At 36.8% G+C, this 24,822-nt stretch overlaps 1 protein-coding gene across 5 annotated transcripts in view; it reads left to right on the forward strand.

Moving 5' to 3' along the window:
* kcnn2 (potassium calcium-activated channel subfamily N member 2) overlaps positions 1-24,822 on the forward strand; it is a 553,897-nt gene that overhangs the window by 303,564 nt on the left and 225,511 nt on the right. For all 5 annotated transcript variants that reach the window (XM_039758938.1, XM_039758937.1, XM_039758939.1 and 2 more), the window contains one exon: positions 13,900-14,318. In XM_039758938.1, the coding sequence (XP_039614872.1) occupies positions 13,900-14,318 (419 nt within the window). The remainder of the gene's footprint in view (positions 1-13,899; positions 14,319-24,822) is intronic.

Below are 24,822 nucleotides of genomic sequence, written 5' to 3' on the forward strand. Positions count from 1 at the left end.
TTTTTTATTTTGGGCCCTGTGCAACTTTCTGTACTTGAACTTTTGAGGGCCACTCCATCAAATTTCTTTTGTTGCTCATACCATTGCTTAACCCACCAAACGGTACATTTTTCCTTGCCTAAACTTCACTAAGCAGGACCTCCACTTCATATTTGTTTAAATTCTTCTTTTCTACATGTGCTTTTTGCCATTGTCTTTATACAAAACACTGAGTGGAATGGGCTATTTTTATTGATTTGCATATTCAAATATGGAAAATTCTGGGAGTAGTTGAGGTGGGGCTGTATGTGTGTGCACATGCGTTAAAATTCACGTTGATTGGGATTTGTAAGGGATAAGCGGGTGGAACTTTGCTTATACAAAGTTTTATGCATCTGATTTTTTTGTACGTACGCACATTTCTGTTTTTGTCCATACACCATGTTTTAGTGTGAATTTTATGCATGGCGTTATACATGAGGCCCATGGTGTTTTATTGGATAATTGACAAGTTTGAAAGCGATACTAAAGACCAATGATTAAGTTTACTTAAACCTAAAGACAACGTACAAGAAAGAAAAATCAGATTCAATCATACTAAACAAATTAGTTATGTAATTTAATCTCTTTTTGCTTTGAATGAGATATGAGGTTAATAGAATTACAAAAAATGTCCAAGTCCCGATTTTCATTAATGAGTTAACCTAAAAGTAATGGCATTTACAATGTATGGACTACCTTTTAATTCACTGACACATTGCAATGAGCCTAAACTATCCATCCATCCATCCATCATCCAACTCGCTATATCCTAGCTACAGGGTCACAGTGGTCTGCTGGAGCCAATCCCAGCCAAAACAGGGCGCAAAGCATGAAACAAACCCCAGGCAGGGCACCAGCCTACCGCAGGGCATGCACACACACACACACCAGGGACAATTTAGGATCACCAATGCACCTAACCCGCATGTCTTTGGACTATGGGAGGAAACTGGAGTACCCGGAGGAAACCCACGCAGACATGGGGAGAACATGCAAACTCCATGCAGGGAGAACCCGGGAAATGAACCCGGGTCACCTAACTGTGAGGCAGCAGCGCTACACACTGTGCCACCATGCTGCCCGAGCCTGAACTATTCAAAGATATTTGCCTAATTTCCATTTATTCTGACTCATTGCCAATTGCCTGGGCTAATCAGAAATAGTTGGATTTTGCTCTTCACCTTTGGTACATAGAATAAATACAAAAATACTTTCTGTACATAAATAGTGAACATTATGTTATGTTCATCAAATCAAGAGACTAGGTAATGTAATTTATTTATAAATTCTGGATGCATTTATTTGTTACAGTCATCAGTTAACAGAACTCATTTATTTTCCCAAAATATTAATTCTAACAAGCTAATAGCTCCTTTTATCTGCATATACAGATTTTGAATATAAGTGTTCAGCTTTGGAATAAAACAGGTAACATGCACACACATGATGATACTGTAGAGAATATGTATTCAGTTATTATCATATAAGAGAGGTTGAGTTATACAGTAGGTTGAATCTATTTTGCCGGGGATATTTTTTCTTTTTTCCTAGGGTTCAAATCATAGGAAGTTTCATGTTCCAGTTTTCTTAAAACAGAGATTTTAAGCATTTTTTTTAAGTTGCATGGTGCTTGCTGTTAACCTTTTGTATTATCAGGGCTATAGCTGTTTGGTAAATCCATTACAAACACTTAAATTCATTAAAAGCAACAACACACAGAAATTCTTTTGGCCTCTGCATTTAATTTAACAGATAATCATTCAGAAAGCAGTTGTCCAACATGACACATGCATTATTTTAAACCCAGTGCTTTAAAAAGAGAAAAAAAAATGCCTGTAGTAACTGTAATAATAAGTAAAATGAGATTAACCAGGCTATGCAGCCCCAAGTGGAGAGATTTGATATTATTAATAAAACATGACATTAATCTCTAATCGAGCTAAACCTCTCCACCTCATTTGCTAATGAGATTGAAGGATTTCTTACAGCGACAAGATATATGTTGCAATCTCCACATTACACATATTAAATATTGAGTTGTAGTCCATTAAACATATTGAGTTTGAAACGAACTGTAAAGTATTATTTTCTTAAGACAGCCGTTTAAAAATATATACAGGCTGCTTAAGGGTAACTGAATACAGCTTTAAACTTTAACATGCACTGTTTTCCACTCAAGGGAAGGTTAGCAATTCGTGTTGCGGTACTTATTTCAAGGTTTATACATGTAAACAGCTGTTTTGATATTTGGAAACAAAGACTTTTTTAAAACGGGTGCTGCCTCTGAGACATGAACTTTCATGTTAAATTAACGGTTATACTTGTACCTGAATGTCTGTAGTTTATGAAGAGAGCTCTCTTGTTAATGATATACATTTTTAAGCAATCACCCAATTACTACTAGTAGGTGTCTCATTCAGCTCCCTCTTTTACTCATTAAAGTGAGACCCAACATAGCCCAGGGGCTGCTGGCAGCTGTTGATTACACACAACAGAGGTGATGCTTTTGCTCTTACTGAGGATGAAATTATTGCTCGCCACTCAGCTGGCTAATAAGTTATCATTTTTTCTAATGTCATTATTGACTCATCTTTTACCTGAAGTTTGAGAAATTAACATTATCCTTACTACTGATTAATTCCAAAATGGATTTTTTCCTTGTTTGTCCAGGGTGGAAATACATTGTATTATACTGCAGTTAAATAGTTTCTAGCCCTTTAATAGTCTTTTATTGATGTATTTAAGCATGTTGCTCTGTTTGTAACTTGTAGAATCAGTACAAGTCCAATGTGTAAAGTTAACTTTTTTTGCACTAAGAGATGCCTAGTGTCCTTAATTTATATTGCTATGTGTTATTCGTCAAAATATGGCCATTAAATAAAAATTAAAAAGAAAATATGTCAACAATTCAAAATTAAGGTTGATAGAACTGATGCACGTTTCTTTATAACGCCCAAATCTACAGTATCTATATAATATATAAAATGAGAATTAATCAATATTTTTCAATTTGCTGATTAAATGAAGAAATTGTATAACAATAGTTTTAATTAGCAGTTTCTATCCTCCGATTATAGAACTGATTAAGATCATAAGAGCATAAAATATGTTTTGATAAAAATAAACTGTTCATCCTAACATAGCTCATCAATTCCTATTCCTGTTTTTTTTTTTATGGCAGTGTTTTTTTTTTTCTGTCATTATAATAATGATTTGCGATTTGCTACGCCGAAGTTTTAATTAGAATATAATGGTGCAATGGTCTTTTATGTGTCTCTGAAGGCTAAGAAAGTTTCTGCCAACTGTGCTGGACATATTATTGTGGCCATATTATTAAGGCGACCTAAGCTCTGAGGCACCACTGTGCCACCATTCCTCAAACAACAATAGACACAGAAGGAATGATAACCACAAACAAAATACAACAAATGTCTGCAAACTATCAATAAGTATACAAGTATATACTGTATACTGCATATACACAAACACTCAAATGTTTTAGAACAACTCTGTTTTTCCAGTTTATTCTTCAAATGTAATCAATTGAAATGAAATTAATGATAAAAAATGGTGAAAAGGTAAGCAGTAAACTACCAGAGGTTTACATTTAGAGTTTAGATTAGCAAAAACTGAAAAAAAAGAAATTTCAGAATATTACAAATGGGCCTTCTTTAGAGAACAGGCTACAACCTACAACTGTTCTGCAGCAATTAAAGTAAATTAAGCCTTGCAAGTTGAAGCAAATAATTTGCACAGGTGTCCCAATTTCTGTTGATTACTTAAAAACCCTCTGTCTATCTTAAAGCAGAGTTGGAACAACCTGTGTTAATGCACACTCTTATATACTATACAATTTTCTAGTGATAGTGGCAAGAAAAAGGCAAATAACAAATGAAATGAGACAGAGCATTATTACCTTTAGAAATGTAAGCCTTTCATTTAGAGAAATTGCAGCAAAATCAAAGTATCAGTGGCTAATGTGTCCTAAACAATCCAAAGGCAATTGGAAACTGGAAGAAACCCTGATAGGAAGAGATCTGGCAGACCCAAAGTCACAATTCAATCAGAAGACAAGTTTCTGAGAGCCACCAGCTTGCATGATAGGCGCCTCACAGCACAACAGCTTCAAGCACAGCTTGAAAGTGGTTGAAAAAAACAAGTCCCAGTTTCTACTGCAAAGACAAAAACTGGAAAAACTGAGGTGTCCTAAAACCTTTAGCTGGTGGTGTAAATACTGTGTTGGAACCAGGCCACCAGCGAACCCCAAACCCCAACATGATGACACATATACATTCCTGGCTTCAAATAAATGGATGTTTATTCCAGACATAATCTCTCCAGATTTACAAAGGTTTAAGCACATGTTCTGTCTCATCCACAATACAATTCACAATACCTCTTCTCTCACATCCTCACTGCCCTCCTCCAATTGAGTGTTGCCTTCCTTCCTCCCAGCGATAAGGGAGTGCAGTCCCTGTTATTGAGGTCCCAGGAGTAAGTCCAGTGCCAGGGCTACTGCTCAATGGAAGAACTTCCGGGTCATATGGTAGTCCCATAAATTGGGGACCATATCTCCCTGAAGCTCCCCCTTGCAGCACCCACGGACCCAAGCAGGGCTTTGCTGCCAGAGTACAACTCCTGCCTTTCCCTGTTGGTTCTTGAATGGGTGCCGATGTGGAGGGCTGCTGCAATTAATCATCCCCCAGAGACAATCCTTCCCTGTCCTCTTCTTTTATTGTGGCCAGGGAAAGTATTAAACCCATGTCCAGTCAGAACCCTGGACCACTTATTTGGGAATTCTTGCCCAGGTAAGGAACCATCAGTTCTGTTTGGGATGTCCATTCATCCAATTATGCAAAAACAGAGCAGGGAGGGTGAGTATGATATTGTTGTGAATGGATGTCAGACATGTTGAGGAGATGCGCATCAAGTATTTTTGAATGTCTTCTTTGCACACAATGAAGACATGTAGAAATACATAAAAATATGACCTGTTGAGTTTTAATTAGACCTTCATTTATCATTCTGGCAACCACTCAGGCCTGGTAGGATCACATTTTCCTTTTGTCAAAAATTGACTATTTTGGATAAATGGTGCTGTAATTGCATTACCAGGTAGTCAGGCAAAATTCCATCAGTTGCACAATGAAAACTCAGCACTCACGGTTGTGTTATGTATGAACCAGGGTTAAGTGAGTGAGTGAGTGCACAGAGATCAGCATTATATATCTAGTGGCAGTACTCATAATATTTAAATTTTGGGCAGCTATGGTACTCCTGAGATGAAAATACTAGTTTTTTTTTTTTTTTAACACAGCTGGGTTGCAAATCTGGCTGGAAATTGATGAGGATATGACATCATGCTTGTGTACAGCAGATTAATCATTGATCTTCCAGTACACATGCGTGAAAATTCTGTGCATTGCTGCTACAGCTCTGTGATATCATGCTGGCCTCACAAAGCATCTTGGGGTGCAGGGAAAAGAATTTTCATCTAAGCCTGTTGCACAGGGAATTTCCAGGAAAATATGTGGCGAAGAAGGTCACTGGTGAACGCAGCATATATGGTATGCTTCACAAGCTGCTTTGCCTAATTATGCTGATCAACACTAACGAAGATGTCATCTCATTTTGTGTTGTCGTTTGCCAAGGGCACTGCCATTTTGTATTTATTTTTGCATGGCCATAGCCCTGTTGTTTATTTTCACTGTTCCCAATGCTGGTCTTGTAATGTGGAGATCACGTGATATGTAGATGGCAGCTCCTGTTATCATTCATTGAAGTATTGGATTGCATTCAAACAAGCTTTTATTAATAATCTGAGTTAGAAATTTGTGAAACATTTTTGTTGACAGCATTTTTGTTTTACTGTTTTTGTTTTGATATTCCGCAATGATGGCACTTTTGCTGTTCTTTGTACTTTGTACTTTGTACTCTGTACTTTGCCTTTACCGTTTAATCTAACTTGGTTCATCTTCTTCATTCCACTGTTTTTATCAGGACTTATACAATCCTGAATATTCATAACATTAACCTTTTTTACTTAACCTGAAGAGGTTCAGCTTGTTAAGCTTTTCTTCATAGCTCATTACCTGTAGCCATGGCAAAAAGTCTTATACCTCTTCATTGGGCTTTCTCTGTTGGTGTTACATATTTTTCGTAATATGGAAGCTAAGAGTGCAGACATTTTTATGGATGGGGCATAACAAGTTCATTACCCATCTAAATAATAACCTCACTTGACTTGTAAGCAAGATATGTAACACAACATCCCATTATCTTTCTTATTTGGTTCTGTACATTGTCTAGTGAGAGTAATAAATTTAATAGGTTCGCAAAACTTTCCTAATGTGTATTTTCAGGTTGTAATTAGTTATGTAATTAGGTGTTTAATATTTTTACCTCATATATGTAAACCACAGCTTTTGCAATAAACCTCACCTGCCCTATTTTTGGTTCAGCATAAATTCTGTCCAAATCTATCTGTAATGATTTTCCTGACCCCAGGCTATTCATCCATCTATTTTAGTCTTGTATGAAAACCTAGCCAGCTTTTAGTTCTATTTTTGCCTAGATAATTTTTATTAATCTTACAATAAATTCATTAATTTGTAAAATATATTATTCTATTTAAGATGTCCATTCTAACTAATCATTCTTTAATAGATCATATTTTAGTAATTATGAGCTAATTTTTTACAATGTGTCTGCTGTTGGCATTTTTATTATGGACATTTTCCCTTTTAGCAGACAACAACACCATAACAACCATCTATTATAGCTTTAATTATCTGGGCTTATCCTGGGTGATTGGTTGTTCCACAAATGCTCTTTCCCTGCTTTTAGTGATCATGGATATCCATGGATGGGGTGGGGTGGTAACTCATTCTTTTCATGTTAAGTTCCACCCAGTTTTTCTGTGCCTCCTGTGTCTTCCCTCATACCCTCATCCTTTACACTTCCTTCGTGGTGCGCCTCCTCAAACAATCATTATCTTCCTTATGTTTCACATACCTAAGCTGTCTCAGCCTTTTTCCTTTTCAACATTCAATTTATTAATGCCAGTCCACACAACATTTATATCCATATTCATTGTGTCACCTGCGTTACTTAACTCACTACTGTTTCCAAAACAATGGATATCTTATTTTGCATTTATTACATCAACATCCACCACCCCAATATAAAAATCTAATCATACCAATATATTTTTGTGAACCAACCTCAAATGTACCCTTCACTTTTTGTTTTCTGCTTCTAAAAACTACTTTCATCTCTCCAACATTCACCTTTTGGTCTTTTTGCAATCTGTACAAGGGAATTTGCATGCAGTATCCCCATAAATTAAAATCTTGTCACACATGTGGCAGAACATTGAAATCTTTGCTTTCTGCAGTATTGTGAAAATGTAAGATTTAGGTCTGTTTACAGAAATAGTACTTTTTATTGTTAGAACTGTTTTTTTTTCAATAGCCCTTATTTTAATCCTCAGTCTGTCAGTGATGAAATCCTAATAACCGTTTCAGATGTGACTCCATAAAATAATTAAATATGTTTTAGTAAAGTTTTTATTTAGCCAAATATTAATTTAATGAGTGCAGTTGTCTTCTAAATATCATTAAGCATAATGAAAGTTCTGAAAAGGTCATTACTGGCTAGTATTTATTTGACTTAGGGATATAAAATCATTGAGACATAATGACAAGTAGTCTTAGACATTCAAATGACTTACGTAAGTATTTAAAAATTTTAACTTATTTCTATTTTTTTATGTATGTATGATCAGGAGCCTCCAGGAGGTTCCTGCAGAACTGCAGGGTCCACAGAAGGGCCCAGTTTGTGAATTCTGGCCACAGACTTATTGTTGCCACTCTGAAGATCCAGCCTCCAACATCAGGTTCTTTCTAATGAGTCTGCACACAGTTTATGTGAGGAGTTTGCAGACTTGGGTGTGACTGCTAATTTTCATGTGATGAGTAAGACCTTCCATGACAAGACCCTGAAGGTTGTTGAGGATTGTGTAGGTGTTGCCGATGTTCCCTGAAGGTGTTTTATCTTGCAGGGTACCCTGGATATTATTGAGAGGAGTCACAGTTCGCGGCTTGATGGCATGGTCTGTACTGGGAACTCAGATGGACAATTGTGAGGGCTTTGAGGGCAGATAAGGTGTTGTTTGTTAGAGGAATCTGTCAGCATGTGACACACCATCTATGGTCTGGTGACCCACATCCTACTCAGAGGAATCAAAGCATTATGCACATCTGAATCTGTTCCTTGGAGAGTCGCAGTCAGTGCAGGTGATGAACAGGTCCTTACGGGTGATGCTGAAGTTGTGACCAGGCTGGGCTGCCTACTTTGAGCAGTTGTTTAAAGATGATATTCTGGCTAGGATGTTGGACATCTCTGGGTCCACAGTTCTTTAGGCTGGTCCTCCATTTAGCTGTGAACCATCCAATCTCACTGAGATTGCACCTGTGGTGAATCAGATGAGTGAGGGGACAGCTGCAGGGATCTGTAGTATCGGGGGTAAACTTCTTCAGACTGGCGGTAAGTCTGGCCACCTGGTATTGCAAGCAATATTTGCTTCCATTTGAGTGGAAAATGGGACATCCCATTCTGGAAATGGAAGGGTGATTGCTTGGATTGTGGCAACTACATGGCGATATAACACTGTTCTCATTGCTGCGTAAGGTCCTTGATAGGGTTATCCTTAATAGGATCTGTGATGACGCTCACCTACCAGTGACAGGAGCAGTCTGGTTTTACGGCTAAGGAGTCTGCCATCGACCACATCCTGGCACTCAGGGTTCTTATTGAGCACAAATGCGAATATTGCCAGAGTTTCTTTGCAGCTTCTTTCGATTTTTGTAAAGCGCTTGACACAGTTGATCGAGTTGCCCTGTGGGACATCCTGAGACTTTACGGGATCCCTCTAAAGTTGCTGGATGTCATGGCTGGCCTCTACACTGGTACTGTGAGTACTGTGCTGAGTGGAGGTAGAACCTTGAATTTTTTCCCAGTTGATTCTGGGGTCTGTCAGGAATGTTGGGCTAGGTGTTGGGCAGGGTCATGGGGTCCAGTGGCTGAGGGTCATCTGTTGGTAAAGAAAGATTCACTGATCTTGACTTTGCTGACAATGCTGTGTTCTTCACGGTGTCAATGGAAGTTCTGATCAGTGCTCTCGAGAGACTGAGTGAGGATTCTAAGTGTCCTAGCTTGCAAGTGTCCTGGGTAAACTGGAATTCGATGAGGAGGCAACAAAAGGATACAATCAAAGTGGAGCTTATGATATTATTTATCTGGACTTTCAGAAAGCATTTGATAAGGTGCCACATGAGAAGTTGGGCATCAAGTTAAAAGAAGTGGGAGTTCAGGGTGATGTTTTTAGATAGGCTCAGACACAAGAAGCAGAGGGTGATGGTGTGAGGAACCTCATCAGAACTGGCCGATGTTAAGAGTGGTGTTCCACAGGGGTCAGTGCTAGGGCCGCTGCTATTTTTAATATATATAAATGATTTAGATAGGAATATAAGTAACAAGCTGGTTAAGTTTGCAGATGATACCAAGATAGGTGGATTAGCAGATCATTTGGAATCCGTTATATCATTACAGAAGGACTTGGATAGCATACAGGCTTGGGCAGATTTGTGGCAGATGAAATCTAATGTTAGTAAATGTAAAGTATTACACATAGGAAGTAAAAATGTTAGGTTTGAACACACAATGGGCGGTCTGAAAATCGAGAGTACTTCTTATGAGAAGGATTTAGGAGTCATAGTGGACTCTAAGCTATTAACTTCCCGACAGTGTTCAGAAGCCATTAAGAAGGCTAACAGAATGTTAGGACATATAGCACGATGTGTGGAGTACAAGTCCAAGGAGGTTATGCTCAACCTTTATAATGTACTGGTGAGGCCTCATCTTGAGTACTGTGTGCAGTTTTGGTCTCCAGGCTACAAAAAAGACATAGCAGTGCTAGAAAAGGTCCAGAGAAGAGTGACTAGGCTGATTCCAGGGCTACAGGGGTTGAATTATGAGGAAAGATTAAAAGAGCAGAGCCTTTACAATTTAAGCAAAAGAAGATTAAGAGGTGACATGATTGAAGTGTTTAAAATTATGAAGGGAATTAATACAGTGGATCGAGACTTGTATTTTAAAATGAGTTCATCAAGAACATGGGGACACAGTTGGAAACCTTTTAAGGGTAAATTTCACACAAACATTAGGAAGTTTTTCTTTACACAAAGAACGATAGACACTTGGAATAAGCTACCAAGTAGTGTGGTAGACAGTAAGACGTTAGGGACTTTCAAAACTCGACTTGATGTTTTCTTGGAGGAAATAAGTGGATAGGAATGGCGAGCTTTGTTGGGCTAAATGGCCTGTTCCCGTCTAAAATGTTCTAATAATAATAAAAACTAAGATCCAGGTCTTTATTTACCTCTTGAGAACAGCCATCAGCAGTGTGTCTGTCTGCAGAGAGAATGTTGGCCACATTAAGAGATTTACTTACCTTGGCAACAACATTTATGTCTCTGGTGACTCTTCCTGTGAAGTCAGTAGACAGTCTGGGAGAGCATGAGGGGTCATGAGGTTGCTGGAAAGGGGTGTGTAGCAATCTGGATATCTTTGCAAGATGATGAAGGTCCAAGTCTTTCGAGTCCTGGTGCTTCCTGTTTTGCTATATGGTTACAAGACATGGATGCTGTCCATTGACCTGAGATGAACACTGGATTCCTTTGGTAGTGTATCTCTTCAGAGGATCCTTGGGTACTGATGGTTTGACTTTGTGTCAAAGGAAAGGTTGCTCATGGAGTCCCGAATGATGCACATTACCTGCATTGTGAGGGAGCGTCACTTACGGCACTACAGCCATGTGGCGCGATTCCCCAAGGGTGACTTGGCTCACAGGTTCCTCATTGCTGAGAACCTGAGCGGCTGGACCAGGCCATGGGGACGCCCACATAACACCTGGCTGCTGCAGATAGACAGCTATTTAGGGAGGGTGGGTATGGACATCGTGACTGCCTGGGTGGTTACCAACCGGGATCCTGAGGTGTTTTGTTGTGTGGTGGGTGCTGGAACGCACTGTACCAGTGCATTCTCCCCAACCTGACCTATGCAGGATCAGCCAATGCCTCTACATATTTGTGAATGTTTAGTGAAGACCTTTGTGTTGCAGATTGTTAATAACACACCTTTTAAATATTAGTCAATTACAGTCTAATAACACTACAAAGTACATATTATGCATTAACAATTAAATGAGCTATAAATAAGACAATATCAGCTGTTTTTCTGAGGATCAAGGTTTAAACAGTGATCATAAAAGTGTAATAAAATCCTTCTTTTCCATGTTACTCGCTGAAAGTCTTGCTAATAATTTGCTAAATATTCATGCAAAATACTTATTATTCAATAGCTAAAATAACACCATTTATATGAAAATTGGCAGCAGAGGCAAGAATTTGATATAGGTTTAAACACCACATCCCCAGCAATCATAGTCAAATCTATTTTAATATGATAACACCAAGTTTGCTCCTTTCACTGAGGAAATTTTAAAGTGGCCTCTTGAGTAATTTGTAGTGGATCCTTTAGATCATATCCAATTTTTATGATACATGGCATTTTAGGTGAACTTAACAAATAGAAAATTAATTAAACAGTAAGATTTGTGTGTTGGTTCTGAGCAATATGCTGAACAATTTCTCCTTACTCCATTCCAGGGTTTTTGCAGAGAATGAGAACATATCCTGACAACACTGAGCACCATAGTCATTCACATGTTTACATATACTTTTACGAAGGATAATTTAAGCAATTTATGTGTTTGAGATGTGGGAGAAAACTATAAACCCAAAGATTGATGAAGAAATCGGGAAATATACATGCAGACCTATAAACACGATGTCTATGAGTAGTCTTACGGAAAGCCTCATCAAAAAATATACTGAGAAAACTGGCTAGACCCATTTCAAAAGAATAAGTACAAAGCGTCTTCTGCAAGTAACTGTGTCTAGTTAGCTCAGTATAGCAGGTAATCATACCAAACTATAGTATTACTTTATCAGGTCTGGCACACTTCTATCCATATTGATTCTGTCACAGCTTGGAGCAAATTTAAAGAATTGAATGTGTATCAAATTGTTTACTCATTACTATGACTGATGACAGCTGCATTATCTTTTAAGTACAGAACTGAACTTACTGCAAAAATCAAAATTATGTAAACATATAATTTTAATGACTCCTTTGAAAAGGCCATTGGGGAATTCCATGGCAAATGCTAGCCTCATTTTTAAAACTTTGCAAGATGATGATATTGAAACCAATATACAGTAATGAATTTTTCATGAAAATTAAAAACATTATGCCCACAAGAATGGCTTGAGACATAATAATTTAAAGCATTTTATTTTGAAAGCCCACAGCAGGTACATTGGTGCTCGAAACAAATTTAAATTAATTACATTTAATTACATTAACAGCCTGATACAGTATATAGCTTAGAGGGAGTTCATCTTAAAACAGTTTTCACAGTTGTGGTTGTTAAGTATGTCTGTTATTCTGTATATTATCCACCAGAGGGCATAGGCAATGTCCTATAAAGGACTTCTCATAAAGATGTCTGACTGTTTAGTACCTCCTATACAGGGTAACTTAGGCCTATAAATAGTGTAGCTGATAATACTTTATGGGTTACATAAGGGTACCTTGAAATGGAATGATCTTTGCCAGCTACTCAGATATGAGTGAAAAGAACGCCACTTCCCATATTTACATTTGCACTGTTTTTGTGTATCCCATAAGTAGGTGTTCTATGAACATTCAAAGTTCTTAGAAGTCATTATAAACATTGTTACAATGATTGTTGTACATTGTTTGATGAACCATAAACAAGTAATAAAAAGCTTGATGCTCCTATACTATTTCTTAACACTTTTTTTTTCTTATGTACTAATCAGACGCATTGATAGAATTTGAAAGTTTCTGGGCTTAGCTCCACATTTGAATGTTTCATGCAGTCTACAGATTGTTGAGCGGTGGAGGTAAAGATAGTGGGTGGTGAGGTGGGAGGTTTGGTCTTGGGGTTTTGTGTGAATACGGGGCAGCTCAGTATGATCAGGGGTTTAAAGGCAGAGATCAGCTCTGAAGCCCACTAACAAAACCAGTGGTGCTAATGCAATTTTAGTAATCTACTTAAATGTTTAGTGCCAAGTATAAGTATAATATTAATCTTTTTTTTGTAAGTTGCATATTTAATTTTAGGTAATTAAAATGTCAAACAGTAAATTAAATGTCAATTCTATCTTTTTGCGTATTTTGTGAAAAGAACTTAATTAAACAGTTGTTGTAGTTATGAATAATTTAATTCAAAGTCAAATCAATACAGTTCTTTTGAATATATTTCTTAGATATCTAGAGATTTTTTTCACTACAGCTATAAACTAAAGATTATCTAAACTTTAAGGGTGGTAAGTGATAGAAATGGTTGTTTTTTTAAGTGTAGGAATCACATCTTAAGACACTGTATCACTATTCAAAAACAGAAATTACTTGGTCCCTCCAGATTTTCATATATTGCGTACAGGAAGGCAGTATATCATTTCTGTGTGATCTGTGTGAATGAGAAAGAGTTATCATGTTCAGTGTTCCACATAAGATTAAACTGTATCTTATTTTTAAACTTTACTATATCAGTTCTTAAAATAATGTTTTAAAAATGGTTAAATTAAATGGAATGAAATAGCTTATTATTGAAGATTTTAACTGTACTAGAAAAATGTTACATGGATTGTTAAAGTCTAAACATCTTTGTTGATTTATTAAAAATACTTTTTTGCTTTATTTTTTTTTTTTTTAATATTTTTTCAGTTATTTATGGTGGACAATGGTGCAGATGACTGGAGAATAGCCATGACATATGAGCGGATTTTTTTCATTTGCTTGGAAATATTAGTGTGTGCAATTCATCCAATTCCTGGGAACTATAAATTTACATGGACAGCACGCCTTGCCTTTTCCTACACGCCATCCACTGCAATAGCTGATGTGGATATTATATTATCAATACCAATGTTCCTTAGACTGTATCTAATTGCCAGAGTAATGCTGCTGCACAGCAAACTTTTTACAGATGCCTCTTCACGCAGCATTGGAGCACTGAACAAAATAAACTTTAATACACGTTTTGTAATGAAGACATTAATGACAATATGTCCTGGAACTGTACTCCTGGTTTTCAGCATTTCATTGTGGATAATAGCTGCATGGACTGTCCGAGCTTGTGAAAGGTAAGGCAGTTAATTATTTTAAATGCTTTGTGTCAGCCTGCTTATGAATGAATGTACATTATCAGTTCTGGGGTTCCTAAATTAGCTAGAAACTTTATTTTGTTTCAGTACAGTTACAACCCATTTATTAGAAAAGAATAACTTAGAAAATGTATACCTAGAAACTGCAAATTTACAGTAAACTATGTTTTAGTTTTGTGGTTGAAGCATATCTATCTAATTATCTGTGCATGTTCAGCTCTGGTGATGAAATACTATGGACTTTGAGATACTACATACAATTAGCAGCTCTGTGTTGTTATATATAATATTGCTACAATAATAATTAACTCATTGTTTTTCATTTCTGGGTCAGGTAGTTGTAATATCCGTTATCTATGCTTAAGATCAAATTAATTTGGCATGTGTCTTACTGATCCAGCTGCTTAGTGCTTAAAGAGACTTAATCAATCAATCTTGCAATCATTTAGTCAGTGACTTTGTTAGCTAATAACAAGAAGAAGAAATGTACAGAACAAAGAGCTATTTCTGCATTCCGAAAATGGCATAACCAGTTCTTAAGAAACTCTAGGGTTTATATGCTATGTCAAGGTTAGAGAAACATTTTTGTAGCCTCCAAAATGACAATGACATCACAAAGCAATTTGCCTTAGATGGTGCTATAAAGCAAGGAGAGTTTGATCCTTTTAATATGCTGGTGTCAGTTTGTATGCAATGTAAGTCATATAAATTATTATTGTGTATTTGATAGAGTCGTTTACTCAAGGTGAAGCAGAACCTCAAAAAACGCGTTATTTTTACAGTATATATGCATTTTAACACCAGGACACATATAGGTTAATACAAGTGTTAAAGATCAAGCATGGGGTTGGATCTAAACTAGCAATATTATCCGATTTAACATGCTACAGTACATTGTATAAAATCAATTTTTGTAGCACAGATCTAAGCTTTATGTTGCCTGAGTGCTACATTTTCTTCTGCAATGTCATAAGTAAGCATTTAGGGAGTTTCACATTTTGAAAGATTAAAAATTACCCACCTTGAAACTCAATATGAAATCTTTTATAATGTGCATTTCCTATATGGCTTTAAATGTTGGTTATTGAGATATTCTGTGATATTAGTTGTAGTATCATTTAATGCTTTGTGCAGGTCAAACATGATGACAGGGTTCTTGAGACCGGTATATACAGTATGATCAAAATTGTGTCAATTTAAAATAGGCTTTTCTGAAAACCAAAGTGGCTGCTAATTTTCACTTGAGGGTTTTTCACATATTGTGTGGTCTTTCATTGCTTTTACAATCAGGTTTTGAAAAAAGACATACAGTGTTGAATACTATGGGATTTAATAAAAACAAATCAGAATGAGCTCTGTTATTGTCACAGAGTATAAAGCCGTCAAATTATTTTCTTCATTATTTTGGAATTTTGTATGCCTGTGTCATGATTTAAAAATGAATGTGGGTTGAAATCTTTAATAGTAATCCTCAAAACAATATAAATAATCATTATATTTGTTAGTTGTCTTTAAAAATAATGTAATAATTTCTGTAATGTAATACTGAATACTGGAAACAATTTAATGGCTTACACAATGTAATGACTGACCAAGAGGTAAGAATCACTTTCCGAGAAAAAAAGTGGCAGTGACAAAGCAGCTGCAGCCTCTGTAAGACAGAATTTTTGAAACTGATTTAGTTTGTAAGGTAAATAAAAAGGAACATTATACATAGTGACAACATTTTTTTATAAGCAAAATTACCAGTATTCCAGTGAAGATGAAGAAAATAATAAAAGAATACCAAGTAACCTAGTTCTTGGTTTTACATGTGTCCTTCAGAAGACTTTCTTTGGGCTCCTGCAGGTGTGATTGATCCTCTGTTATTTTGTCAGTTATCCATGGACAAGGGAATTTTGGTGTACGTAGAATGCCATTACACAGCTTGCAGTAGAAACTAACAATTGGTGGTGTTAGCACTGTATGTCTGTGATGAATACTAATGTAAACTCTATAATGACAAGAAACGGTTTTCGCCATTGTATTTGGCTGTTTCTAAAAAGATTCTGCAAATGGAGACCAATTTATACGTATATCATTTTTTGTTGAGGAAGAAAGGAAATTGGATTTAAAACTGAACTAGCTTTTCCTTCAACAGCTGGCACATGAGATGAAATGTGCAACCTGTACAAAAGTGAATTCTCTACACAAAGGCATCAAATTCTTGTGTTTGCCTTTAGGGAAGAAACCTTCAAAGACAAGTTTGAATGGTGCATTGCTGAAAACAGGAGAATTACAATGTGCAGAATAAATATTTAGAAATGATCAGATACAATTTCAGTTATGTTATCATATTTAAGATGTATCAGAACGTATAAGATCTCCCTTACATTTCCTAAGCCATTCCCATTGGGGCAATGCATGAAACCTAATGTAATAGGAATGGAATATCAAAAAAAAAATACAATGCAAAATATGTAGTTATGACAACAAATATATATTAATCGAATATGTCAATCAATCCATCCATTTCACAAATATAATCAGCCACTTAGATACTAATCCAGTTATCCAGTTTAAGATAACAGGGAGACAAGCATGGTGGCACATATATAATAAGTATGTTCAGTCAGTCAGTCATTGTCCAACCCGCTATATCCTAACACAAGGTCACGGGGGTCTGCTGGAGCCAAACACAGCCAACAGAGAGTGCAAGGCAGGAAAAACCCTGGGCAAGGCGCCAGCCCACCGCTGTATAAGTATATTAATATGTAAATTACAACATTTAAATTAAATTAAAAGAAATAAATGTTGAAATTCTAAAAAACAATGCTTGAATACATTGTACATAATCATCAAAGCATGGCCACAAAGTTTAAAAAGGACAAATGTCCAAAGTACATGCAATTGTAGCATTGTTGACAGCAGTGATAAACTACAGTATAAGGGGTCCTTATTGAACATGTGCATTGGAATGAACATTTTTATTTTTCATTCATTCACTCAATCCATTTTTTCAAACCAGATTTTTCTGTTATTGCATTATGGCATCGTGTGATAGGCGTACCCCGGCTGTATCGGACAACAGGGAGAAACAAGCCTTGGTAGGATGCAAGTTCATGCCATGGCACAAGTAAACTCAATCAAACAGGTCAATTTGCTTGTGATGTTTCCATTGCAAGACAGTTTTAACTCAATATATTCATTTTTATTTAATTATATTTTGCCTTTCTGTGACCATAAAATATACTGAATATGATAATAATACATAACGTTTTTTTGCTGTTCAGTATTACATATGCTTTACAGCATAATTCTGTGTATGTTAACTACACAGTCTGTATCCTTTTGTTGTGTTTGCTGGTTTGATGTCCACAACTCATTGTCTACAGTGCACTAATAACATAGTTTTCTTGGTTTGAATGTCTGTCTAAGGCCTTTTCTTAATTTTATGGAGTTGTTTTATGTCAGGGCAGTGTAAAAGATATTAGAGTTATGGTCTAAAAACTGGAATTTCATGTCATTTTCTGTCTTTTGATGATCAAATATTTATCGATTTTGTGTAAGAAAACGTAGACTTTTAGGTCAGTACTGTAAGATGAGATAGATTTATGTGAGATGAGAGTTTTTTTGTGCACTGTTGTTCAGACATTTTGTTACCAATTCACTTCTGTGATTGTTCAGGTTAGGGAAAACAGCACATCCTGCTAAGTTACAGAACCTGCTTAGCTTTGAACATTAGGTGTAAGAAGTAGTTTTGTCTTTGAGGCAGAGTCATGTGACAAATTGTTTAACTATGCTGGGAATCTTTTAAGACAGCATTTATTTTGTTGGGTTAGCGATTTCTAATAATTTGTCATGGACTTGCAACATTTTTTTTATCTGTTTACTGTGCAGATATTGTAAATATTTTAGTATTTCCATTTTGAGTTTGTTGGTTTATTAAATGAATTATAATACTCTGGATTCAGCATGTAAAATGTCTGAAGTGTGACAGCAAAGACCCATTCCTTTACTGCAGCCTTTCTGCCTTATTCATGCTTACCAATACTTTGTCCACAATTTCTGCCCTGAATATCCACCTCCAACCAAAAGGGTTTTCAACACATGGCTCCTTTGATTTTCTGTAGTACCCAGTGAGTCTAGATTATAAAAATATTGATAGAAATTAAACACTTAAATTATGTCTTAGTTGCATTTAAGTCACAATTAAAAAAGAATTGCTTTATAAAATCTATCTCAGATAAAGATTCATATACACACACACTGATGCAGGACAACTAAACCAGAGCTTTTTAAGCTAATAAATTAGTGCATACCATTCTATATTTAAAGATCAGTTGGTTTTTTAAACCATCCAAACTTATTATGTGTGTAGCATTGTCTGTTTTACATGGATATTACCTCTTGCTTACAATTTTTTAATAGATGGCCTCATTCTTTAGAAATATCCTTCAATATCCTTAGCTTTTCAACGGAGATCATAATAATTTGGCTTTACCCATATAACCATTGCAACAGTGACAGAATAGCAGTGTTTCAACATTGTGATATGTATACAAACACATTCCCGTTTCCTTTCATTTGTCAATTGAATAAAAGATACATACTTAAATTCCAACACTATATTATTTTCAATTAGATTCTTGTAGTATTGAAAAAAAATAAAATGCTTTGCATACAAAATTGTGAAATGTTAAAAAAAAACACATAAATTGACTGTATATTTATAATATTAATCACTTATTTTATTTCCTATATCTTTAAACTTGTTGCATGGTGAGTGAGAGCAGCTGATGCCTGTGGAAGTGAGTGTCCTTGATGAAGACACTTTTTAAAAAATGCCTCTTGAAGCTATCGTTACAAGTTCAATAGCTGGCGGTCTCACTAAAATATCACTTTGAAGGTTATATTGTAGGATTCTAACAATTTCTAATTTTTGTTTTTTTGTTATTAATAAAAAAGTGGACAGGCATTCTGCATTGTTTGTCAATTGTCAGCACAATACTTACTTAGCTGTTATATTCTGCATTATCAAAACCCTTTAAACATGATTTTATCTACTCTTCCATGGTTGATCAGAGAGCTTTTCAATTTATCTCTTGTAAGGATTAGGGAATACATTTATTTATTTATTTATTTATTTATTTATTTAACATTAAATACAAACCCTGATGTAAGGTAACATTTAGGAGAAGGTTACAGTGCTAACTGTAGATTAAGATTCATATGGATGCAACACATTCATAGTATTTTGTAAGTTTATATTTTTAGTAGGGTGGCACGGTGGCGTAGTGGTAGCGCTGCTGCCTCGCAGTTAGGAGACTCGGGTTCGCTTCCCAGGTCCTCCCTGCGTGGAGTTTGTATGTTCTCCCCGTGTCTGCGTGGGTTTCCTCCGGGCGCTCCAGTTTCCTCTCACAGTCCAAAGACATGCCGGTTAGGTGGATTGGTGATTCTACATTGGCCCTAGTGTGTGCTTGGTGTGTTTGTGTGTGTCCTGTGGTGGGTTGGCACCCTGCCCAGGATTGGTTCCTGCCTTGTGCCCTGTGTTGGCTGGGATTGGCTCCAGCAGACCCCTGTGTTCGGATTCAGCAGGTTGGAAAATGGATGGATATTTTTAGTAACCAATGGTTAACTCCAGATGGACTACCAGACTACTTCTGCCAATGACTGGGCTCAGAAAATAAATTGATTGGTAAAAGGGTGGATGTAAAAAGAGACAAGAACACCATGTTCACTTTTCTTTGGTGGTTCATTTTCTAAGGATCGGGTATTGGGCAGAGCTGTCTAATTGAAGTAAAGTGAACTGTGCTTTGCTTGATTTCCTAACAAACTACACAAGAAATCAGTTCTATGGTCTTGAATTATACAGTTGCTGCTTGCATGAAACCAATTTTTCTGATGTTTAATTCCAATTATTTTAGGGGCAAAGTGTCCTTAAAGCATAATTATATTTTCTGTCACTACAAGGTCAAATGAACTAGTCTGGTACACGTAGAATATCAGATATTTACTGTATGACAAAGCTGCTTGACAAATGTCACATTTAAATACTGCAAAATTGTAAAGGAAGATTATTTAAATGTATGACATATACAATATGTTTGACCATCCGTAACTTCATTTTTACTCTAGTAACTTAAAATACATAACTGATCTTAAAGTAAACTGTGAATGCTTGCTCTACACATGCATCCGGAAAATCTAATGGTACCATTTATAAGAACAAAACTGGTGAAAGCGGAAAAATCAAAGACCTTATAACCCTATAGTAATTTACAAATGTATACCAACAGATTGACATGATGACCAGAATGATGTGGCCAAAATCCCATATTTCAACTGGGATACCTGCACACTCAGAAAGCAGGAAAAGGTAAAGAAGAGCTTGCGCTTGGCAGCTCTGGGTATTCTTAATAAACATGATTATCTTATTTTCACAAATTGTGTTAGTTTTCATTGGGCTTAGGTACTTCTGTAACAGGTGATTAAGAATGATACACTTTTTCTTTATGAAATGTACAGACATCAGGGTTTTAACACTTTAACGGCTTGTAAACAAAATCAAGCATGTCATCCTATGCTGTGCAATTATATTGAAGTGTTATTTTCTATGGAAGCATTTCATTGTGCATTTTAAGCAAAAATATTTTCTTAGAGATAACTCTAATTTATTTAAAGAAAATAAATGCATAATTCCAATGTACAATTGTGAAACAGATTCTTATTATCCCTTAAAATTATTCTGTAAATTGTCACACACGTGGAGCACAGTCGTGCAGGGTTCAGCCCAGCCTTACATGTCTTGAAGTTGTCATACTGCAATAATAAGATGGAAGGTCATATAAAAATGAGCTCTAACCTCTTACTACAAAGGTGTTTTGAAACGACTCTGTATTCATCCCTGCAATGGTATAATAGTAATTGGAATTGGTAATATTAGAATGAAGCTATCACATTGTGTATTTCAGTTGCCTGGAAGCACAATGTATTTGTTTTGTCTTCTTAAGCTAAATATTAAACAATCATCCACATGTTGTCTCACAATCATCTCAATCAATAATTCAAATAGTTAAAGTTGCATGCATAAGGAAGTAGATTAATGGTGAAATAGCCATTTGTTTATGTCTAAAACGTAACCACATTCAGTTCATCAGTAACAAAAACAAGGCTGCAAGACATTATAATGGTCTTTTGCAGGAAAGGCTGATTTGTTTCAAAAGACAGAAAACACTAATCTCGGGTAATTGTCTTCTCTGTTTCTCATTCTCAGTTTTTATTTCTCTTGTGGAGACTGAAATGTTAAACCCTCTTCCGGGATTCATTTTTGTGCAAGGAGTCTCCTCTAAAACACAGCTACGCCCAAGAATGTTGCTTGTTGGTGACCCTGAATTTTGTCAGTTTTGTTCCTATGCCTGTGGCAGGGTATCAGTAACATTCCTGTTCCTGTCAAAGTGAACTTTATTGTCATCTCAATCATATACATGTATACAGACAGACAAAATTGAGAAGCTCAGGATCGACAGTGTAACAACATCCATCCATCGTCCAACCTATTGAATCCAAACACAGGGTCACGGGGGTCTGCTGAAGCCAATCCCAACCAACTCAGGGCACAAGGCAGGAAACAAACCCCATGCAGGGCGCACACACACACACCAAGCACACACTAGAGACAATTTAGAATCACCAATGCACCTAACCTGCATCTCTTTGGAGTGTGAGAGGAAACCGGAGCACCCGGAGGAAACCCACGCAGACACGGGGAGAACATGCAAACTCCGCGAAGGGAGGACCCAGGAAGCGAATCCAGGTCTCCTAACTGCGAAGCAGCAGTGCTACCCACTGTGCCACTGTGCCGGGACATGCGCATAATAAATTAAAAATAGAATTCAAATTTTAATTTTAAATTAAAACACAAACAAGACATTGTGCAAAGACAAGACAAACTAGTAGCAGCAATATTGACGTGTAGTTAGCAATATGAACATTGATACAATGTATGGTATTTGTAATCTAGATACATAAATATAGTCAATTGATATGTAATATAATAAATAAATAATAAATAATAGATATAGATAATACAGATATTATCAGTGTATGATAATAGTTGTTTAAGACGTGTAAACAATGACAGGTCAGAATGTTTCACAGCAGAAGGATATCAAGAGTGTCAAAATACTTAAAGGTCAGTATGAGATTTTCAGTTCTTTTTTTACATGCACACTCGTCTTTGCAGGAAAGTGGCTTGCATGTATAAAAGTTCTGTTTTTAGAGGTGGTTGAAGCAGTTTGGAAGATCCCCAGGGGCAGCATGGTGTTAAGGAGTCTGACAGCTTGGGAGTAAAAACTATCTTGCAGCCTGGCAGAACTGGCTTTCATGCTGCAGTATCTTCTCTTCGATGGCAGAAGTGTGAAAAGTCCATGTAAGGGGTGTAAATAAATGAATCCACTTCTCGGGTCCCCAGTTGTAGAACTTACAACAGCTGTACAATGGTGTATGCTTTTACCTTAGAGGTCTTTTACGCTATTTTGAAATCCTTAAAAGATATCACCACACATAAATACATAATACATAAAGGTAAATGTAGTACTGTACATAGTTAGTGACAGTAATGTATGTTAAAGCTGTGTATTTTTGATAAATGATCTCCAATAAAAGAGAAAAGTGCATCAGTATATGTACTGTGCAACAAAAGCAAGCCTTTGAGAGAAAGCTTCTCTTACATGTTACGTGAACTCAGTTTTATAGTGGTGGTTACAGAAGAGTTTGCTAGGACCCGATTCAGGGAGTCAAGTAGAATTCTTCCATCTCGGTTGTACAACAATCATTGGAGGATGCTACTATAAACTCAGGGGAATTGCAATTAACTCTTTATATTATGAATGCTGCACTTAAGTGAAAAAAGTCTTGCTCAGTATAATAAAATCTGAGGGAGCAAAAGTAATCATTGTAGAAATCAGCATTAATGTTTTGCAGTTCACCTTGCAATGCATATTTCTCTGTTATATGCCATTTTGGATTTATAAATGTTAATGTTTGTGATGTGCCATCCATTGGAATGACAAATGCGATGCATTGTATTACTAAGAATGCTTGTGATGCGCCATCTGTTAGAATGACAGGGAGCTAGCAACTGGATGGACACCCAGACAGACACACAAACACTTATCCATTAATTAAGTTGTATATATATATATATATTGTCTGGGATGCCAGGGGCAACGACCCGGCCGGGACGCCGTGAGGGAACGGATGTGGGTCTGCGCCCACCCTGGGTCATGTGGGGGCCACCTTCCATGGAAGCCCCACCCTGCAGGGGCCCGTGGTCACCGCCAGGAGGTGCCCCAATGCCTTGGGGACCTGTTCTCTCAGCACTTCTGCCACACCAGGAAGTGCTGGGGAGAAGATTAGGAAGGACACCCGGAGAGCTGCCAGGAGAACAGTCGGCACTTCCACCATGCTGGGGCGTGGCCAATTAGGGAATGCTGGGAGCCACCTGGAGCTCATCCGGGAGAGAATAAAAGGGGCCTTCTCCCTTCATTCGAAGCTAGAGTCGGGTGGAAGAGGACAAGGCAAGAGAGGAGAGTGGAGGCGGCCCGAACAAGGCATTGCGTGGCCAGGAATGTGTTTGGGGTTTGTGCACAAACTGAACTGGGTCTGAGTGACCATTTAATTGTTAATAATTGTGTAAATAAACGTGTGGTGGTATTTAACAACATGTCCGCCTGTCTGTGTCCGGGCTGTGTCCACAATATGATTACTGCTTGCATATATATGATTACTGCTTGCATCTCTACATTTATGACAGTTAACTGAACTATTTATGATTGCTGTGTTTGAGCATTAAAATGACTGATGATGTAAGTTGTTTATAAAAATTTCAAGAATGACAAATCTTCCAAGCAAAGTGTATGTTAGAAACAAACTGCCTAAAGTGTTAATGTGTATTCTGACAATTATTAGTCAAAATGTTAATATACATATTGTAATAGGAAAGAGTATTGGGCAGTAACAGTTCAGGACAGCCTCCAAGTGTCCAAGTGTGGAATAAAGCTACCCCTTAGCCATAGACCAGTTGACCTTAGATTTGAGAGGTGAGTTGGTCTAGGGCTCACACTTACAAGGAGGTAGTGTCCCAAGAATTGGAAGTGGAAGAAGAGTGTACTAGTAATCAGAGCAATGAATTAATCTAACCTGCAGTGTTGGGTGAACCTTAAGGCCTGCCAATACTCATCCAGAATGTGGTGTGGTACTGCAAGTCAAAGCATGGATACTTCTGTAGCCCTCAGTTTTGCCCAGGGAAACATTCTAGATTATTGTACTAATTGTAATAACCATAATAATAATAGCCGTCATGGCATGCATTTTCTAGAATTTAATGGTTCTTATAAGTTGAGATAATGTTCAAGGACCTAGGGCAATACAGAGACAGAGTTCATAATAACCTAGAAAGCATGCTATAGAGGAAAGATGAGTGTCAAACTCCAATAGTAGT

Source organism: Polypterus senegalus, chromosome 7 (genome assembly GCF_016835505.1).
Source record: "Polypterus senegalus isolate Bchr_013 chromosome 7, ASM1683550v1, whole genome shotgun sequence".
Lineage (NCBI taxonomy): Eukaryota > Metazoa > Chordata > Cladistia > Polypteriformes > Polypteridae > Polypterus > Polypterus senegalus.